The sequence below is a fragment of the Nelumbo nucifera genome, chromosome 3, assembly GCF_055504915.1.
Source record: "Nelumbo nucifera cultivar China Antique chromosome 3, China Antique-T2T, whole genome shotgun sequence".
NCBI lineage: Eukaryota > Viridiplantae > Streptophyta > Magnoliopsida > Proteales > Nelumbonaceae > Nelumbo > Nelumbo nucifera.
In genome coordinates, this window is record NC_142651.1 from 14690527 (window position 1) to 14713124 (window position 22598).

The 22598-nt window shown below is 35.2% G+C and overlaps 2 protein-coding genes across 2 annotated transcripts; both read left to right on the plus strand.

The window, feature by feature from the left end:
• The first annotated feature begins 2528 nt into the window (after nucleotides 1-2528).
• ORC6 (origin recognition complex protein 6) lies at nucleotides 2529-5750 on the plus strand. The gene is made up of 10 exons (XM_010258937.3): nucleotides 2529-2782; nucleotides 2874-2920; nucleotides 3022-3126; nucleotides 3227-3307; nucleotides 3833-3944; nucleotides 4085-4147; nucleotides 4247-4334; nucleotides 4624-4715; nucleotides 5152-5248; nucleotides 5345-5750. The coding sequence occupies exons 1-10, from the start codon at nucleotides 2663-2665 to the stop codon at nucleotides 5419-5421; spliced, it is 882 nt and encodes a 293-aa protein (XP_010257239.1). The 5' UTR covers nucleotides 2529-2662; the 3' UTR covers nucleotides 5422-5750.
• Nucleotides 5751-9483: 3733 nt separating this feature from the next.
• LOC104597426 (sphinganine C4-monooxygenase 1) lies at nucleotides 9484-18918 on the plus strand. Its single transcript, XM_010258950.3, has 2 exons — nucleotides 9484-10343; nucleotides 18203-18918. The coding sequence occupies exons 1-2, from the start codon at nucleotides 10122-10124 to the stop codon at nucleotides 18755-18757; spliced, it is 777 nt and encodes a 258-aa protein (XP_010257252.1). The 5' UTR covers nucleotides 9484-10121; the 3' UTR covers nucleotides 18758-18918.
• The last annotated feature ends 3680 nt before the right edge of the window (nucleotides 18919-22598 follow it).

Genomic DNA, 22598 nt, shown 5'->3' on the forward strand with positions numbered 1-22598 from the left:
AGAAGAAAAACACTGTTCATCTTCCCCAACCTCACGAATCTGTAATCCCCTCTACACCCAACTGGATAAAAGAGAAAATAAATGAAATCTATTTTTTTGTTGATTGTTGGTTTCATTTCAGGGTGATGATCTATCTCCGTTTGAAATTCAGGATATGGATGTTGAAAACAATTGGAGCTTCGCTACCTCAAGTGCCACAAGCCTCAACCACTCCTTACTGCCTACCCACAAAATCAGCTTTGAAAATGGATTTAAGGAGCTAAAGGAGGCAAGCAATCAAAAGACTACTGCAAACAAACGGTGGAGAGACGATGGTGGTTTTACAATCCCCCAAATTAGCCTGCCGTCCTACAAGAGATCTACACCTTTTCGGTAGAAAAATCTGTCAAATAAGACAAATTAATATATCTCTGTGCCATTTTGATGATCTCCTTAGGCCTGTCACTCCACTTTCTTGTTTCTTTTTCCCCTCCCCCTTACGAAACTAGGTTAGATCCTTTGTTTCGTTGTGTTCGGTGTGCTCTATACCATGTGAGTTTGTTTCATTTCCTCTCTTTTCTTTGGATTTGGAATGGAACTCTATAAATATCAACACAAAACAACTTTTCATCCCTTTATTAATTCCTTTCTGTTTTGTTCGTATGGATCATGAATAAACACTTCTCTTAGAGAGAATAAAAAAGGATGGGACTTCGTTTTTGTACTTGATCTGGTGAGCAATATTGATACAGGATATGCAAGTGCATTTCTTCAGCTGTAGTTCTAGGAATAGAAGGCAATAAAGTGGAACTCTTTTGGATCTCTGGGATGGATTTAGCGAGTGAGCGAGAGAGAGAGAGAAAGAGAGAGATTGGTGAATCTACCATTGTCAAGTGGTGGAGAAAATATGACCCTGACATCAGGTCGGTGGCTACCATTATTGCAGGACTCGTGGATGGCAAAGGAAGGATTAGTAGCGACGACGGGATCTTCAGGTTGGGACGTGACGCCGGTTCCGGCTCTGACTCCGCAAGTGCTGCAGGAGGAGAGTCTTTGGCTCCGTCAACTCCCAAAAAAGTCCTTTTGTCCTTTCATTTCAGAGAGTTGGGAGAGAGAAAGAATGAGAGAGGATGGTGAGGGAGGGGAAAAGAAAAGAAAAAAAAAGGGAAAACAATAGGTTAAATAGGTTTTAAGATAAAAATGGCAAAAAAAAAAGAAAATAGAAAAAGTTTAGTAGGGTGTTTTGGTAATTTAATGCATTTCATCATCTGATTTAACGTTTAAGGGGGGTCTTTGTTTCATGGTCATAGTACAAGGGGTCTTTGTCACAAAACAAATTACAGGGGGGTCTTTGTCACAGACTCTATAGTACAGGGGGGTCTTTATAATTTATGCTAAAAAAACAAGTTAAATATAGCGCTCATTGTTAAGTTATGTTTTTTCTCAACATTAAGAATTATAAACATGGCATAATTACATAATCACAAATTATAATCATTAGGGTTTGGGATCTAAGGTCAACTAAGGCCAATTATTTAGGTTGGTTCAGGTTAAAAACCTCTAAACCCTAGAATCGGCTTGGGTGGGGATCAGTTCCATGAATTTGGAACGAGACCCTACTCAATAATAGATTGGATAGTAAGTTTAAGGCTAATTAAGGTAGAATCTGATTATTGAAGTTCCTTCAAAAACTGATTGTGCATTAAAGTTATGTAAATTACCGGTATTTAGTGTAATTAGAAAATCTATTATAACAACAATACTTAGTAATTAAATACTGAATATTAATAAAAATCTAAGAAAATAATCATCACCATTACTAATTAAAAATAATATTAATCTTTAATTAAATAATTAAGTAAATATTACATTTTGATTAATCTTTAAAGTTTTACAGTAAAAAGTTTAATTATAATAATTATTATGATAATAAAATCATTAATTAAATACTTAACAATAACAATAATAATTAATTAACTAAATATTACAATTCAAATAATCTTTAAAAATAAAGAAATAATAATAAAAAATTAGAAATTTTTTGTTTAAATAAAATAAGAGTTATCAAAAAATACTAACCCCGTACTTGGTACGGGGTCATCCTCTACTTTGTTATTATTCATGGGAGATGTACGCGGTGCACGGTGGAATGTGATTGTGAATAGCAGATCCCAATTCCACAAAAGTTTGATTGGTTCAACAATGGGGCCCAAGAAATTCAAATTTATCTCGTCCACTGTCATGGTACCCACATCCCCCCTTCCGATGGATAAGATTTGATTGGGAATTAAACAATGCATTGAATTTAGATCTTGCGAAGAAGAGGCGCGGGTTCGAATTTGAAGAACATGACTTTCCGGTATCGTAGATTTTTCGTTTTCTAGTACATACACGATACACCACATCGCGAAAGTTTGTTGTATTTAAAAAGGGAGCAAATGCAAAAGTGAATAAACCGTATAGCGTACTGCACCTCCCTTGGCGCCACAAAATTTCCCGGGAAAAATTTCGTAGTTTTTGGGCGCGAGTGATGAAACCTGGGAAGCCGAATTCGAATGACCATGCATCCATTTCCCGCCAATTTTCCAGTTATTTCTTCGTTCAGATTTGCCATCTCCCATATGATGCAGAAGGAACTTCCAAGCCGATTATTCCTTAGAATTCGTATAGCGCTGCTAAGGAAATGGATCTCTCGGACATTGCTAGAAAGCTAGGGCTTGCAGAGGCCAAATCCGTAATTCGAAAAGCCGAAGAGCTTCGGCGTCTCAGTGACATTCAATTTGATTCGTCTATAATCGGAGTTGTAAGCATCTACCCTTTTCCGCTCCTTCGTCTTCGATGAATTGATTCTTGCTTAACTTGGCAATGCTCATGTATTACATTCATAATTGCAGGGAGAAATCTGTAAAGCAATAGTATGCTTGGAGATCGCTGCCACAAGGTGGTCTCTCTATTCCATATTTTATATGTGATTTCACGTTTTTTAAAAGGAAACTGTTTGGTCTTCTTATTTTAGGTCTTGACTGGATTGGATCGGTTCAGATTTCAGGTTTTGTTTGACCGGCAAACTGCGATAAGATTGAGTGGGATGTCAGAGAAGGCTTATACTAGGTCGCTTAATGCGATGCAGAATGGTCTCGGTGTCAAGTGAGTTTAATGTTTATATCCATGTCATGGTACTTTCAATTATTTACATTGCATTCAAGAAGTTCAAATTTACAATAAATGAATGGAATTGAAACTGTAGGACGAAGCTGGATATTAGAGAACTAGCGATCCAATTTGGTTGCGTCAGGCTTATTCCTTTTGTGCAGAAGGGTTTGTCTCTGTAAGTTTCTTCCATCCTCTACGTTCTCAGGAGGTTTCATTATCTTGTTGAATGTGTTTTTGCCTCGTTATTACCAAGATCCACCAACTGATGCCCTGGATGACTCAGACAATCTTAAGCAGTCCTAGGTGTTCTGCCTAATTCTTATCTTTTATTATGTGAATATATGTGAGTTTCATCAAAATTGTCTTCCCATTCAGCATTCTGTTGAATTGAAGGATCCTTGAAAGTTTTTTTAGCATTGACGGATGAAATATGCCCTTGAATTGGTTTCCATTTTAGAATTTGGTGGAAGGCATTCTTGTAGTCATCATCTTTATTGTTCCTTCTATTGGCTGTCTCTCATCTCTCTCCACTACAAAGATTGTGTCGTTTTATGGTAGATACTTCTCCATCATACAGTTAGGTATTGTTGAGCAGATATGCAATGCGATAGTATAAATTACATTTTATAATGACCTGCTTTGCATTGTATCATCCTGTTGGTCATAATGAATATTAATGTTTTGTAATGTTAATGTATAGCTACAAGGATCGGTTTCTCAGTGCATTGCCAGCTTCTCGTCGATCTAGTGCTGACTTCACGCGGCCTGTATTTACAGCTGTTGCCTTTTATTTGTGTGCTATAAGGCATAAGGTATCTATCTCAATTATGTACAACAGGCAATTGACAGACATACAATTTGTGTTTGCATATTTTCTCTTGACCAAATCCCCTAGAATAATTTGTTATTTAGTTTCTTACATCAGACCTTTGCATGCTTTATTCCTAAACAGCTTAAAATAGATAAGCTGAAGTTGATTGAGCTTTGTGGCACATCAGAATCTGAATTTGCTAGTGTAAGACTTATTCTGTATTTATTTTTTGATTTTATGATTGGCCATTTTGTTGGATGCAATTATTCTTTTTCTCTTAATGTTTTGGAACCAAAATTGCAGGTCTCTACTTCTATGAAGGATCTATGCTTTGATGTTTTTGGGATCTCAAAGGTAAAGAAAGACCCCAGGACTGTTAAAGGAAACCGAGGTAAACACCTGATATATTAACAGTGAATTTTCCTGATTATCCATCCACTCTATATTGTCTGTTTGTCTTTTACTTTGTAGTTCCATTTCTCTACAATGGCCTGGCACCCTGAATTAGCAAGGAAATATTATCACTTTGACATGCTTTTGATACTACAATTATTTTGATGTTATGTAATTCCATTTGAAAGGAAAATAACAAACTATTTAAATAGCTAGTCCATCTATAATAGCCACAAGCTCTCCATATGGTCTTAACTAATTCTTTTGGTGCTTTTGCCCACCAACAGAACTGTTGGATGTGTTACCTGGCAAGAGGAGGCGTGAGGATGATAGTGATGGATCTGAGAACTCCTCTATTGATGATGAAGATGGGCTGGAAGTAAGTAAGAATCTTTAATTGCTTGTTCATCCGCTTAATGCATGCAATGCAACTAGAATGAATTTCATGTTTCTTTGCTATCTCACATCAATTCTACCTCAGTAAGTTTCCATTTGTTACTGCTTTTACTTGGGTTTTATATAGATGATGTACATTATTGAAGTAGTTTCTTATGTATGCTTCTTATCCATTATACCCATCTCAAGAGGGTGGTGGTAAGTTTGTGTGTGAACTCTATTCGTTGAAACATCTGAGTTCATTTTGTACATGGGAATTGTTGAGTTTCGTTCCATGAAGTATATTGCTAGGATTTTTTCTGAGTAAATATTTTTTCAATGGTCTTCAATGTCTATTTAATTGATATGTTAGAAATACATATATCCATGCCATTTTTCTTTTTGGTATTCAATCCTAATGGCATGGAACATATTTTCAGCTTCCAACTTACAAGAGGCATAAACAAATGGAGAAGCGTGCCTATGAGGACTGGAAGTCCTCTGTCCTTGTATCCAACAAGAGTAATAAGGGAGAAGGTGCGTGTGGGAGTGTGTTTTTTGGTAGTTTTCCTTTCAGCTGCATCAATTCTCATCTGATGAATAAGCCATCTTTATTGTTCTGTTTTCTGCCAGCCCCTACCAAAAAGAAACAAACTCGACTCAACTTTGCTAAGAAAGTCCCTGGGAGAATCTCAGTAGAAGCTTCATAAGATTGCTCCCCTTAATTATCACCAAGATTTTTTTGGATTTGTTTTGATGTTGAAGACAATCCAATCAACCTTTCCATTATAGAAGGGAAGTGGCTCAAATATTATGCCCTGAAAAATATTTCTGTTCATTTTATGTTAACAAACCTAGTCTAAATGCCTAAAAGTGGATTTTGCTGCCTCAAGGTTCTCAATTATAATATACATAGAAAATCAAGAAATAGGCTTTTAATTGTACTTTTTTTTTCTTAAATTGGTTTATAACATTGTAGATTCTATTTTTTTGGTAAAAGATTGTAGATTCTATTTGTGTATACGATTTCTTTCCTTGTCCTCATGTTACACAATTTTAAGGGGTGTGTGGGCACTGGGTTACTATTGCACGTTACCGATGCTGTACCGCCCAAGGGAGTTAGGGAGGCCGTGTTGCGTGGTTTGCGCGGCTCATGGATGAAATTCGACGCACTTAACGGCCTACAACTTGTGGCCTACCCGGCCCGTGAGCAGGTCTATCTACCAGCCAAATAATTTCTTTCGGTCTGTTTGGTGCAATATTCAAAACTACAACAGCGTCTGTTTTAGGTATGTAATTGGGCTATAAACCCTTAAACCTCTCAACCCTGTTGAAAGGAAATGGGATCCATTCCTCACAAATGGGCGCCTCACAGACACATCCATCGTGCATTAGAAACATTTCCCTTGAATAACTAATAAGCATGAAAAATATTTCTAATGCATGGTTGGATGTGCGTGTAAGGCGCCTGCCAGGCGTCAGGTGTGAGGAACAGACCCGATCTCGTTGAAAGCAGCAGGTTTTGATCGCACGTCTCCGTGCAGGATCAAAATGTTGATACCATATGTCCCCCGTATTGGGATTTGGGCGTTATTTGTATCAGTGGTCATGGAAATATATGGTACACCAATATGGATCGGGTTGGGCGTTTCGAAAGTTTGGGACGATATAATCATAGGTCATCAAGGTATCCCTCTATTTATCGATATGCGTTAATACCCAATTATTTAGCTTCTTGCTCTACTGTAAGCCTATAACCAGCTAAAATCTTTACCAGCAAGTGACAGCTGTCATCCCACTACAACAGCTTAAATTTTCATATCTACTACATCCCGTTGGGGATTTCTTATGTTAGCTGTGTGCTGAGATGTGAGTTGTGACATAGCTTCCTCAAAGACCCCTATCCCTGTCTGCTGAGATGTGGACACAGCTTCCCCAAGCAATCCAACATGAGAAGCCTTATCTTTACAAAAAAAGCAAAAAAAAAAAAGTATGCCTGTGGCTCGGGCACCACCGCCCAAAATCACAACCATATCATATACTGCAACTCCATCTTGTCTAGTTTCTTTACCATATCTTACTCAAGCATGATTCACAGTATTAATATGTATTGCCTTGATGCGAACAATTCGATATGTAACGGTTTTTAAGATTGCTGAATGAAAAACCATGAATTAAAGGAAAAGGAGATTTGCAATTTTTTTGAACAAGTTGACATGTGAAAAGAGTTAAATCAAGGAGTATTGATGCTTTAGCATGCTTGCCACATGAAAAATTAGTATCAAGTGGGTTGATATATTGAACTTCAATAACACTAAAGCTGCATTTGGCATTCCTTATTTTAAGGGCTATCTCTTTATTGCAAAAAATAAAGCTATGCTCATATCATCATATGGCATTTTAATTGCAAAGAGGAGAAAGTCTTTAAAATAAGGAATGCCAAATGCAGCCTAAATTCAGGTCTTGGAGGATAATAAATACTAAAACACCATGGCATTTTTTTCTAGAAAACAAAACACCATACAACCCCTTTAAACGTAGGGGTATAGCTTGGGTTGTCCCAATTCAAAATTGGACCAATTCAGCCTGCAATTTTACATGAATTGGGTTTGGAATTTTAGTTCTCGGGTTAGTTTTAGGTCCAAAATTTTGGGTAATTTTATTTTTTGGATTGGATTTGGGCCTAATTGTTTAATAGTTGGAACTCATCCCAATCATACATATATTTACATAAACTAGTAAGCATTCACGTGCTTTGCATGTGGCAATTATAGATGATGATAATGATAGTAATAATATATTCAAAATTTTCTTTAAATTTTATGTATTTTGTTTTTTATTATTAATCAGATGATAGGCCTACGATCTACCTGTTTGGCTAGACTTTTTGTAGTGTTTTCTCTTTTTTGTGTATCTTTTTTTCTTTTGTTCATTTATCAAAAAATTGTAAGATTTAAATAGAAGGAATTGAATGAGGTGAAAAGTAATAGTTCAATTTACAATTAAATAGAGACTAAATTCAAAATGAGTATTTTAATCAAAAGAAAGTTTCACAATTTTATTCATATTTGTAATAATAATAATAATAATAATAATAACAACAACAACAACAACAACAATAATAATAATAATAATAATAATAATAATAATAATAATAATAATAATAATAATAATAATAATAATAATAATAATAATAATAATAATAATAATAATAATAATAATAATAATAATAATAATAATAATAATAATAATAATAATAATAATAATAATAATATATCACACTTTTTATTTAATATGATAAATATATGATGCTATACATGTGTCTGGATGTTTTTTTTTGCAAAATTTATGTGTTTATATATTTATTATTATTATTTTATTAATTTTTATTATTTATTTATGACATTAAAGGTTAACACAATTAACCCAAAAGTTGAACTATTTATTATTAATTTTTATGTCTTATTTTTTGTCAGTTCTAAATTATGCATTTCATTATCATTATCAATAAAAATAATTATTGTTTACTACTTATTTTTTTAATTTGATTAGTAAAAATATTATAAGTGTGTCTAATTTTTCATATTTATTTTTATTTTAAAAAGTTTATTACCTAATTATGATTTTGTAGTTTGATCAATTTGATTCAGATTGTTGAATTGCTTAGCCACCATTTCGATATGAAATGGTTTTGTTATTGAGTCAATTTTAAAATATATGGGTTTATATTATTAAAAATATTGACACATATCTAATTAGTAGCATTAGTTTTATACCTTGAATATAAGGCTTAATGAGAGGAGATTAAATGAGGTGGAAAGTAATAATTGAAGTTTCATTTTCAACCTTTACAATTAGAGATGGATTAAATACAAAAATATAGGCATTTTAGTAGCCATTAAAGCTAGGGGTGGGCATTTGGTTAAAAACTGAATTGAATAAACTGAAATCAAAAATAAAAACTAAACTAAAACCGAATTACAAGAGAATCGAAATAACTGAAACCGAAATTTTTGATTAAAATCGAATTTCATTAACATACATAAAATATTGTATATTATATATTATTTATTATGAAACTGAATTTCATTATAATATACTATATATACTATATTAATATATAAATATATAGCATATTTTTTAATTATGAAAATCGAAACTGAACCAAAATTTCTAAAAATAAAAAACGAACCGCAAAAACTGAAACCAGAATTTTCAATTCGATTTTTTGATTTTAACCGAATGATGCTTACCCCTAATTAAAGATATAATAAAATGACTTTTATACATTTTCTCAAACAAAGAAACATAAGATAATTTTAATCCAAAAAAAAAATCACATTGCATCCACAATTTTATATATATTATAGATATACAAATATATCAAATTTTAGAATGAATTTATTGGCCAATTCAAACCCCACTCAGACCCAAAGCCAACCTGAGTGCATCACATTTCAGTTGGAGCTGGACTCGAATTAGTATGATCGGACTTGATCCGGGCTCCAACATTAAGATGGTTGGGCCTGGGTTAACGATAAACCCGACCCAAACCACCCGACTTGCACCCCGACCTAATGGCGTGCGAGGGACGGAGAGTGCCGGTCAAAAGTCAAAACTGGACGTCTTCAGCATTGGAGAGGATAGAGAGAGAGACATGTTTTTGTCTCCACTCTACGGTCTACGCGACTACGCCAGTCCGCCACCAACTCCACTGACCAACTAACTACGGTTCCTTGAAGCGAAACTAACTACGGTTCCAGATTTGTCCACGTTTTGGGTTTTATTATACGATTACGCCTTTCTTAGTTCCTTTGTCTCCTTTCCTAGAAATAAGAAACAGAAATCCAACACCGAAAACGATCTCGCTTTTTTCCCTCCTCCTTTCTCTTCTGTCAGATTCGGTTCTAGAACGACCCGCTCCGAAATTTCTTTCTGTCAAAACCTCTTGAATTCGTCTTGGCTTCCACTCTCTCCCTTCCCTCGGTCCCTCCTCCCATCATTGACAGTTGACTCCGCCTATTGCACGGCTTTGTTTTCTTATCCTAATAAAACTATAAAAGTCGTGAGAGATTAGGGTTTAAGGTCATCTCCTGATCCATCTTGGCTAGGGGGTATCTTTTTCTTAATCCAATCATGCTTCTGCGTTCTGTTAATTGAGACCTTCCCTTCATTAGATTTCGAGCTTCTTAATTTGTTCATACCTAAAACTGGGTCCTAATCCTTTTAGTGAATACCGTTTTGAATTTTGTTCCTTATTGTCAATTCTAATTGGAGCTTCTGCTAAGTTTGTTGATTTGAGAGAATCTATTTGGAGGAGCTATCGGGTGGGCTTGTAGCGTTGCCGCGGTTTTTTCAGGATCAAACCTCCAATTTACTGCATTTGTAGTGGTATATTTTCTTATTATCCATGGAGTTCTCTGTTTCGGATGAATTATTGGGAACTTTTGTGCCGATTATAGTTTATTGGCTTTATTCCGGTATCTATATCTTGTTGGGATCCTTTGACAATTATCGGCTGCACTCGAGGAAAGATGAGGACACTAAGAACCTGGTTTCTAGAAGGACTGTTGTCAAGGGTGTTCTTCTTCAACAGACCGTTCAAGCTATTGTTGCGATTCTTCTCTTCACTGTAAGTAGCAAAAGAAAAAATTATTATGGGTTTACCATTTCTCCCAAATTTTCATTTGGCTTGTCTCATAATTTGAACTAGGGACTCTATGGGTATAATCGTCATTGCCATTTGATCTAAGACGTCGTAAGGGAGTTAACTAACTTTTTTCAGAACAAAATACAAAATTTTTAGTCAGTTTCTATGGTAAAAGGGGAAAAAAGTCACAATAGGGTTTTGGATTACTTTTTTCAATCATTCGATGTAATATCCTACTTAATTATATTTCTTGCAAAGGAAACTAGTCTAAGCTAAACATAATTTTGCATCTATTTTTTTATGATAGAGATGATAATTCTAGATTACAGACAAATAATTCGCATATGATCAGTATCATCTATTTCTTAGCTATTACAGTGCTGATGGTAGTTCGAATTTTTTACCTTCCTTTCAAGAGATTGAAAATTTAAGACTACTTGTTTTCTTTATAAGATGAACTTTTTGGAAGTGCCCATCTACATCTTTCAGTGGAATTGTAGAGGACATGAAAGGATGTATCTTTAAATTTACTAAGGGAAATTTATGGTTTGACCCACCTCATAAATTTTTATTGGTTTTCTAGTTTTATTTACCAAAACTCCCACCTATGATACAGTATTCCCCCCATGTATTTTGCTAGATTTCCTCACCTGTCACAACTGTACAAACCAATAAAAATTTACAAGGTGGGGGAATCAATAATATAACCCCAATTTACTATTGCCTTTAGTTAAATTTTAGTGGGTTCTTATTGGAACCATGATGTCAATCATGGGACTTACTTGGCAAGAGCTAATTCATTGCTTGTTTGACTTGGAGCATAAAACTTCTTTTTGGTAGAAACAAATCTCTCGAAAGTTTCTTGAATGTTGAGATAAAATTTCTCTCTCTCTCTCTCTCTTTGATCCAAAAAATCATGAAATCTTAGCAAGAAGGAATCCACATCAGGTCAAAGTGAGAGAAGGAATTTGTGTTCAAAGAGAGTATTTTCATATTTTATTGATGGAGGGCTCCCATTTTTACTTCAATAATTTGGCATAGGTTTGAATTTTTAAGACAAATTCCTATAATAGTGCTTGATCTGAAGCATTTTATCTGTATCAGTGTAGCCTATGAAAGATCTTTCCAAAGATATATTGAGTGAAACCATAATTTGAAGGGAGCCTTCTATTTTTCCCTAGGACATTCATAGCACATGTACTTGCTTTTGTTTGCATTGGATGCTCAACTATTATCTTGTGAAAGAATTGAGAGGTGGATATTCTTTTTGGAAATGGTGTTTCTATACTTTCCCTATTCAAAAGGACTTGGATTCTACATTTTCCCACCACATGTTTTCTATTATGCCATTGGCCTCCATTTGATAAACCTTGCTACCAATAAACAAATTATTTCAAGGTGGAGTGATATTTGTACTAGGCTTTTGTTTGGACGTGGACGTCGTGGAGGGTGAGATTCAAAATCTGTCACCGGAAATGGACCTGCACTCTGTTGATACTGTACCTAATTGGATGCCATTATGCTTGCAACTCCAAATCAATAACTTGCCAAAAAACAAAAAACAAAAAAACTCAGTAACTCACATAATCAAATGCTTGTGTTATCCTATAGTTGGAGTTCATGGCCCTTCCTTTGGTCGTAGTGACTTAATTGGTCTCCATTTCATTTAGTTTCTCAAACTGTGAATCCTCCTCAGTTCTTTGCCAAAGAATGAGAGAATTTGTAAAACAAGTGGAATTCAACTGGAAGATTTGGGAGGAAGGTGGAAATCCATTCCTGGTGAAGCTGTATAACATTGTTCCATTGTGTAAACTGGTGTAAATCCATTCCCCTTTTATGGGAGTTAACTATCCTTCCAAGCTATTTTACTGGTCATTGAATGCCCGGAACATCCTTATGACACTTTTGTATTTTTCTGGACCTAAGGTAATGTTTAGACTCAAATATGGAACCTTTTTCACATTAAATTGATCATGGAGTCCCAGAACCACAAAATCTTTAAAATTGAAGTTCTAACAACCCATCTGTAACATGGAAAATGAACAAACTAGAAAAGAAACACAATTCAACAAGGTGTCCTTAGAAAGTAATTAATTAGATTGCAAGTAAGCCCATGTGTGTGTGGAGAAACTCTCTTTCTATCTTCCCCCTTCACATTTTTTTTATTGAATGGAACACTAGAGTTCAGTAATTGACTACATAAGCACTTGCCAATCAATAAGTTGGAAATGTTTTTTATGTAAACATCCCAACCTCTCTCTCTCTCTCTAACTACATTGGAATGCTTTTTTTTGATGAACGAATGGTATTTTATTAAATAGAGATAAAAATAGTACTAGCATGAAGCACCCTAAGAGGAGGCACAAGGTGTTACCTCCCCTTAAGGGTGGTTCCAAACCCAACTCTTTTCAGATTGCAGTTACAAATTAGCCAAAAATAGAGAATCCCTTGAAGCCCCTTGTTTAGCTAAAGAATCTACCAAAGCATTTGCTGATCTACTAACCCACTGAAAGCTAACTGACATGGTTCTCGTAAGCCATTTGACTTTTTTGATGATGTCCCTATATCCCCAAACAACAGTTTCTCGGTCCGACATCCATCCCACTACCACCTTAGAGTCTCCTTCAACTATCAAAATAGTCACTCCAAGTTGGTTGGAAATCTGTAGTACTTGTACCACAACCTATATCTCGGCCTTTGTAGAGTCTCCATAACCCACTGGACCTGAGAATAAGGACAGAATGTTGCCATCCTTATTCTTCAAGATCCCTCCTATACTCGAAGGTCCTGGATTGCCTTGACTACTCCCATCAAAGTTCAACTTTACAACTCCTTCCGGAGGGGGTAACCAACTTGCTTGTGTTCTATTTTTCTTGGATGATGTGGAGGCCATTGCTGCCCAACTCCTTTGAAGGTCATCACTAGAGTAATCCGCAAAGAGATCAGTAGTTTTTAGCCCAAGGATTGCCCTTGTCAGTATACAATCATTTATTTCAGCAATGCTTCTCTCCTCTTGGAAAATTCTGGCATTTCTTTCCTCCCAAATGGTCCATAAGAGGGCTGCCCTAATACATTTCCACATTACTTTCCCTCTCTTTGTTGGCCAACCAAAAAAAGACGGATTAAAAAGCAGATTTACTTCAGGAGGTAGGTTCCACCTGTTCCCAAACAGCATAAAAATCCAATTCCAAATATTTACTATAAAAGAGTAAGAAATCAGTAGGTGATAACAGTCCTCATTTTGCACTTTACATAAAATGCACCAATTGGGGGACAAGCATGAATAATGTCTCTTTTTTTGTACATTGTCCACAATATTAATTTTACCATAATACACTTTCCAACAAAAACCAGCAATTTTAGGTGGAATTGGTCTTGACCAGACTTCTTTAAGTGGGAACAACAAAGGGGAAGGAGTAGAGCAAAGGGACTTAAAGAAGGAAGAACAAGAGAAGGAGTCACTCGAGGTCAAAGACCAAATTCTTCTATCTGGTTTAGGAGGGTCCAAACAAATAAAATCAAGTAAAAGTAAGAGCTTAGAGGCAGAAACCGATTCCTCATCCCTCAACCCTCTACGGAACCCAAAATCCCAATTAAGAGACAATGGGAGAATGGGGGGAGAAAGAAACCTCAAAACAGGCTCCTTTTTATAGAGGGAAATAGAAAAGGGAGGGATAGAGGTCTTTTAATGGTTGGTTGCCCACCCAAACATCTTCCCAAAAAAGCACAGAATTACCATTGCAGACAATATACCTTACATAGGAATGCTTGGAATGACTATTCATCATCTTAGCAAAGCCTTATTCCAGCTATTTGCTTTTGTCTACAGGAATCCTGTTTTCTCATTACATACCTTCTAGGTTTGATATGTTAAAGTGCATGTGTTTATATATTCCCTTAAAGCATCAACGGAAATTCTTTTTGGCCTTCCCTTTGACCTTTTTACGGCTTTCGGCCTGAATCCTTCCAATCCTATTCAGTGGCTCCGTTTGTGGTGTTCACTACATGCTGGTAGGTTGTTGCAATTGGCTTTAAATCACCTTTTGGAGCTACACCTGGGTTACCTCTGATGCAATTATTATTCATCCATTTGACATTTTCATCTTGGTTACACTTATTCTATTAATATACTTTGCCTGCTCTGTATGGCATTGCTGATCTCATAGCCATTTTTTTTACATTTGAAGATAAATGCAGTGATGCCACCAACTCTACTAATTCTTCTAACTTAATTGATTAGATAAAGGAGGGAAATTAACAGGTGCTTCATCTTTCACTTCCGGTGATTCCCATCCCACGTGTCAAAAGTTGCCTACTCCACAATCTTGACTTATCTGTTACTCTTTTCTTCTCCCTCTCCTGTACCCCACCCTAACTTTTTTTTTTTTTTTTTCTAAACCATATTGTTATTATTATTTACCTGTTGTTTTTGATTAATAACAGATCAGGATTTTTTATTTATTTTTGGAACAGGCAAAGTATAATATTAATTAAAAGCAAAAAACATGTACAACAAGGAGTTGTACACAGGGATTTACACAGAATTGCCCAAACAGATCTATACCCCCAAACCCTGATTTACAAAAATATTCCTAACCGCAAAAAAAGGAACTAAAATTTCTGTCCTTAAACACACTATTTACTGCTAACCAAGAGAACATTTTCCCAAAATTTTCTGAAAAACTGCATCTGTGGAGCTGTGCTGATTCTTGAAAATCTTTGCATTTCTCTCCTGCCAAATGCACCAAAAAGCTGCAGCAGGAGTCAGGGTCCATGCCAACTTTCCTTCTTTTGTGAGGCCCTTGATGCTCCAACTCTTCACAAAATCTGCTACCAATTCAGGGCGGCAAATTTTCACCTCAAACAAGTTCTTGACCTTGATCCAAATCTCAAAAGAAAAAGAGCAGTGGAACAACAAATGGTTGACTGACTCAGCATGATTCTGACAGAGCACACAATCAGTCGAGTCCAACAGCATACCCTTCTTCTCCAAATTATCCCTAGTTAGAATCCTGTTCAAGTAGGCTGTCCAAAAAAAAGCCACCTTTGTGGGCACACTCTTACACCACACAATGTTAACTGGGATTGACGACTCTGATCTAGAGCAGTAATTGTAAAGAGATCTAACAGAGAAAACCCCTGAATTCTCCCACTTCCAAATTCTTCTGTCCTCCCTGCATCCACTTGAGAACTATACAGTCTGTGCAGCAGATCCACCAGAGATTTCACTTCCCAATCATTCAAATTTTGCCTAAAGAGAGGCATCCAAACAATGCTTCCGTTCTGCACATGCAAATAGTTTGAAACAAGAGCATCTTTATCTGAAGCTATTTCAAACAGGGTGGGATAAATATCCATCAGAGGTCTGTTATCACACCATTTATCTTTCCAGAAAAATACTTGCAGTCCATTCCCAACCCTGAAGAGTATTCTGTTTGAGCAAAGACCCTGAACTTTCTCAATCCTTTTCCAAACAGAGCATCCGTAGGATTGGCTTGACTCCCCTGTAACCCAACCAGAATTCCTAAGCCCATACTTAGCTGCTATCACCCTCCTCCATAGACCACCTTGATTCTCACCAAACCTCCAAAACCATTTTCCCAGTAAAGCAGAATTGAGGTCCTCCACTCTTCTCACACCCAAACCCCCTTGAAGTTTGGATTTGCAAATCTTTGACCAGCTGACCAGCATGTATTTTTTCTTCTTATCCCTCCAGCCTCTCCACAGATCAAGAATTGTAATAAATATTATGTCATTATTTACCTCTTAATTATCAAACGGTTTGTAGGTTGAATATAATTCTCAATCTTTAAATGCTTATTTTAGAAAGGAAGTTCGTATCTAGAGTGAGACTAATTGAATGATGATTTTAGGAGTCATGACTCAGATCAAGATACACCTCCCAAGCATGGCTGAGCAATCAGAGATTCTTCATGGCAGTGATGAGAACTGGAATGGGTTTCTCTTTCTCTCTTTATGTTAGATGAACACCCCCAAAAAGGACATACTCTTAAATGAACTTAATGAGATAAATTACATATAAAAAGGTTAGGAGAAATCAGGTCTTCAACCGTGGTTAATGCTATTGTTGTGGCAATTGAAACACTTGCTATTGTGACTGAATGGGAGCACCGTAGGAGGAAAAAAAATTCTATTTGTAAATGGGAAGATCAGATGAAGTAATCAGAGTATATATGGGTAGAGAGGGTTTTCAGTGGATTGGTTATGAAATACTACTGGCTGTATGTTCACTAGCAAGAGATTTCTGCAAGATTCTCAGGCTGAGTGAACAAGTCACATCTGCTGCCTTTTATTTGAAGAACTAAGGTTCATATCCCCCTTTCTTTTTTATTGGCTTAATAAGTATCATTTGCTTACAAAAGTTGTTTGTTTTTAAGACTTGTATAGTTTATCTTCAGTACAAGATCAATGCATCGGATTGAGGTTCTATGTGCTAAGTAATTGCAAAGCACGACTGAAAGGAGTGACATAGGATTTGTAGTATCTTTCTTTTTCAACAAAGTCTGATGGGAGAATACAAGGATTGAGATGTTACATTGACACATACTGTGTATATAGTATGTTGAAAATAAATGTAAACAAGGAAAAAATTAGAAATGAAAATGCTAAAGCAAGAACAATTCAAACAGGTTATACATTATCACGTGCACTTAATAAACTAAGTTTTTGTAGGTTGTGTTCAACAAACTACATTAGGGTCCACTTTAGAAGGTTAAAATTTGTTTGCTATCTGCTTCTCTCTCTATATGTATGCACATGCTTCTGACATGCTTGGTCTCTCTCTAAGTTATTATTGAACAAATATTTCTTCTGTTGGATATACTCTTGATGTGGCTTCGTTCTGCAAATAGAATTAATGTTCTGTTGACTGAAAGAAGAAGCAGACAGCTATGCTGCATCTTGCCAAAGTAATATGTGCCCATGCATTGAGACCCCATTTGTTGCTTGAGTCATGTAGCTCAAAGTAATATGTGCCCATGAAAAGTATCTAAAGTAGATTGTCCAATATTGTCCAACTTCATAAATTGATATCAGGATCCTACCTGATACCTGCAAGGTCACAACTTAGGAATTTCTATACTACTTAAAATGGTGTGAAATTCACATGGAATGGTAGCTAAAGTTGGTTTACCAATATTTGTTTAACTTCATTTACTGAAGAGTATTATAGCAATTCTGAACTTGTGGCCTTGTTGGTATCAGGTGAGATCATGATATCCAATTTATTAAGTTGGACCCCATGTTTTCAAGACCGTAATGCTAAGCATATCAATTTTTTCTTATAAAAAAAACATAACAAATTTTCCTCCTACTTGGCTTTTACTGATGCTGCTTAAACCGGAAGGTTAAGGTCATTACTCAATGTTGGTCCCAGCTATTTGGTGCTTTGGGAGGTCATTTATCCCTAGGATGGAATATCTGCAAATTCCATAGATGAAATACCATGACATTGCATGCAGTAGCTGGGATCTATCATATGATCAGTAGCCAGTAAGGGATACGTTAAAAGGCAAATCCAGATTTCTGGTCTTCTAGACAGTGGCGTAACCTTCTATTTAGGTGGTTTGATAAATGACTATATAGATGTGATGGTTGTTTCTTCCAGTGCGAGTCTCATGCACTGGGCTAGGTATGATCTTTGCATGGGTTCTGCTGCTTGTCCATTATTATGTTATTAAACATTTATCGGTGATACTCGAGTCAAATTTGTAATTACAAATGCACCACCAGACTGCCTACATGAGCAATTACTTGTTATTACTGATTTGAGCATGGCAGCTGGGCCTCGATTATAAAGTAAGTCTTGTTTGCTGGTGTAGGTAACAGGAAATGATAATGAGACAGCCAAGGATCTGAAACTGAACTTCATTGTCCTAGCAAGGCAATTCTTGATTGCAATGCTGGTTTTAGATACATGGCAATATTTTATGCACAGATACATGCACCACCACAAGTTCTTGTACCGGCATATTCATTCTCAACATCATCGGCTTGTTGTACCATATGCCTTTGGAGCTCTATACAACCACCCTTTAGAAGGGCTTCTTCTAGACACTATAGGTGGGGCCCTATCTTTCCTACTCTCTGGTATGTCTCCCCGAGCCTCCATCTTCTTCTTTTCCTTTGCCACCATGAAAACAGTTGATGACCACTGTGGGTTATGGCTTCCTGGGAATTTGTTCCACGTATTCTTTAGCAACAATACTGCATATCATGATGTCCACCATCAGCTATACGGCAGCAAGTACAACTTTTCACAGCCGTTCTTTGTTATGTGGGATAGAATTCTTGGAACCTACATGCCTTATTCACTTGAAAGGAGAGCAGGTGGGGGATTTGAAGCACGTCCAACGAATGAAAACAAGGCCGATTGATTTCCTAGCAAGTTGCATGTATAATGAAATGAATCTTTTCTAATAACAGTGTTTATATGCCACGATGCTTACATCATTTGTGTATATAGAGATATATACTTTATTGCGTATAGTTTTAATTTTCGAAAGCCAGTAGCGGAATGGAATGGAGTATTCTATTAGTCTGAATGTCCTCACATTTTTTATTTTTAATGTGGGTTCGAGAATGCTCTTTACAATGGCCTTCATTTCATGTTCTAATACCATTTGATCCCCCCACTACGAACGAGTCTACGAGGGGTGTCAACGATATTCGAAAATTCGATTTATATTCAGTATAATTGAATTGAATTTTGATAATTCGAATATTTAATCGGTCAAATTCGGATATCTTATTCTTACTGAATAGTTAATCGGATATGATTTGATTCAATTTGATAAATATCCAAATTCGATCGATTATTTAATTATTATATATAATATATAAAATATTTTATATAATTTATATATTTATATACTTTATATAATATTTTATATATTTATTAATCATCTAAAATAATTAATTAATCGAATATTTAATTAGATTTGAATTTGGATATTAATTTTTAATATTTGTTGAATACCGATTTGGATTTGGATTCGGATTCGAATATTGTTTGATCCGTTTAGAATTCAATACGTTTATACCCCTATCTACGACCCAAAAAGTAACACTTTGCACCGTGGTGTTTTTATCTGCCATTGCATTTAAATAATTACCTACATCAGCGTTTTGGCATAAACGGGCAAAATACTGTTTTCATTTGTGCCCGCTTTTGTTAAAATGCCAATGCAACAGTAGATTATATTCTAAAATTTTATGCGGCAATTGTGGAATCAGGGGAGGGGATGGTTAGAATTTCTGCCCTGTTATAAGTCTCAGTTTGGAAGGAGTCCAAAACCTTTTATTTTGTATGTATGTATTTGTATTCTATATATTTGTTATTGTACTCTTCTTAAATATGTACAAATGTAAAATGCCAGGTCTGGAAATACAATATGCAAAGCTTTGCAGTATACATATTTGCATTTGTATTCTTCCTAAACCCTGCTTAAATTCATATTCCATTTTTTTTTTCAAAAGTTTTATATTAGAGAAAAAAGACCTTATGCTAAGCCTCTTGTTTCTCTCTCTCGTCCAAAATCCCGGTCTCTTAATAAGACGAGAAAAAAGACCGACTCAAGAAATTGATTGGAAAGATTTCTCCGGTTATTTTTTAATTCATTTACTCAGTATATCAATCTGAATTTTGGTGTTGAAGAGCACTTTGGTTATATCGATGTTCCCTTGAAATGAAATCTTGTATATAGAAAAAACGGTGCTGTATATGTGTGGATTGGAAGTGAGAAAACGGTGTGAGCCTAAAGGGAAGGAATTCTTACTGGTTGGCGTACCACAGGTACATCTCAACGTGTATTGGGAATATTTCCCATGGGAAAATGTTTTCAATACACGACTGGGATGGGCTATGGGGTACTGATGCAAATTCACTTACATGCTCAAGATTCAAGTTTGGGTAAATTAGACGGACCCCCATGGGCTCTGCACTTTTTATTTTTTTTTTGTGACAAAGATGACCCTGAACTTTGGTCATTAGACAAAGATTCCTCCGTTAGTATTCCGTTAGCCAACTTCGAAAAAAATTATTGACTGTTTAAAGTTTTTTAAATGACCAAACTACTCTTTTCTAGAGACAATCACTAGTGAGAATTGGGATTTGGGCAACCAGACAAAGGGAAGAGAAGGAGGTGTGAGTCATGCCAGTAACAGTGTTTCCACCATTTCCACCACCCCCTCCAGCTCAGTGTCATACACACATGATGGTTGGTTCTGGCCACACACTTTCAGTTCCATCTCTGCCACCCATTTCAACTCCATTGTCATCCAACCTAGAGGTGTAAATCGCGCCGTACCGCCCATGGCCTAGCATGACCTGACCTGGCACAACACGAGGCCCATGAACCTGTAGCTATATAGGGGGGTTTTTTACAAAAATACCCCCAACAGTTCTAAACAACTATATAGGGAGTATTTATGTATTTTGGTTTTGGGGGGAGAAAGAATGACACAAATACCCTCAAATAGCTATATAACAGCTAGTTTGGAAGGGAATTTTGGGTAAAGTGATAAATAACTTTACAATGATCAAAATACCCCTCTAAACAACTAAAAAACAACTAGTTTTAGGGTATTTTGGGCAATTGAATTATTTTCAATTCTTATAAATAGCCATATCCTTCACCATTTTCAATTCTTATAATGATCAAAGTTAAGAACAATAGGAGAAAATGATGAAGTAAATATTTTTTATATACTCAATAGTTGTATAGCATTTTTTCAAATTATTGTAAAATTTGTTTTAATTTTATTTAATTTATTTGATATTTTTTAATAACATAATTTTTATTTTCAATTTGTAACTATATTGTATTTTTTATATTTTATTAATTTATTCTATTTTCTGATTTTCATTTTTCATTCATCCAACCATTGTATGCTTTGTATCATTCAAATTTAAATGAAATAAAATTCATATTTTTCTTCCAATTTGTTATTCACTCACTTTGAGCCTTTGTCTTCTTGACTTCTTATTTGATTAAGTATTATTTTTTTCATTTATTTGTTAGATTTTTTTTCAAATAATTCACAAAGGAAAGTTAAATATTTTAGTTTTACTTAAAAAAAATAAAAAAATAAAAAATGTCAAAAAAATAAAAAAAAAAACAGTCTGGCCTTGATTCGGCACACATCCAAGGCCCGGCCTATGGCACAGCATGGCACGGCCTGCAGCCTGCCAGGCTCCCCCCCCCCCAAATTATCCCTGTAGCTATATAGGGGGGTTTTTTACAAAAATACCCCCAACAGTTCTAAACAACTATATAGGGAGTATTTATGTATTTTGGTTTTGGGGGGAGAAAGAATGACACAAATACCCTCAAATAGCTATATAACAGCTAGTTTGGAAGGGAATTTTGGGTAAAGTGATAAATAACTTTACAATGATCAAAATACCCCTCTAAACAACTAAAAAACAACTAGTTTTAGGGTATTTTGGGCAATTGAATTATTTTCAATTCTTATAAATAGCCATATCCTTCACCATTTTCAATTCTTATAATGATCAAAGTTAAGAACAATAGGAGAAAATGATGAAGTAAATATTTTTTATATACTCAATAGTTGTATAGCATTTTTTCAAATTATTGTAAAATTTGTTTTAATTTTATTTAATTTATTTGATATTTTTTAATAACATAATTTTTATTTTCAATTTGTAACTATATTGTATTTTTTATATTTTATTAATTTATTCTATTTTCTGATTTTCATTTTTCATTCATCCAACCATTGTATGCTTTGTATCATTCAAATTTAAATGAAATAAAATTCATATTTTTCTTCCAATTTGTTATTCACTCACTTTGAGCCTTTGTCTTCTTGACTTCTTATTTGATTAAGTATTATTTTTTTCATTTATTTGTTAGATTTTTTTTCAAATAATTCACAAAGGAAAGTTAAATATTTTAGTTTTACTTAAAAAAAATAAAAAAATAAAAAATGTCAAAAAAATAAAAAAAAAAACAGTCTGGCCTTGATTCGGCACACATCCAAGGCCCGGCCTATGGCACAGCATGGCACGGCCTGCAGCCTGCCAGGCTCCCCCCCCCCCAAATTATCCCTGTAGCTATATAGGGGGGTTTTTTACAAAAATACCCCCAACAGTTCTAAACAACTATATAGGGAGTATTTATGTATTTTGGTTTTGGGGGGAGAAAGAATGACACAAATACCCTCAAATAGCTATATAACAGCTAGTTTGGA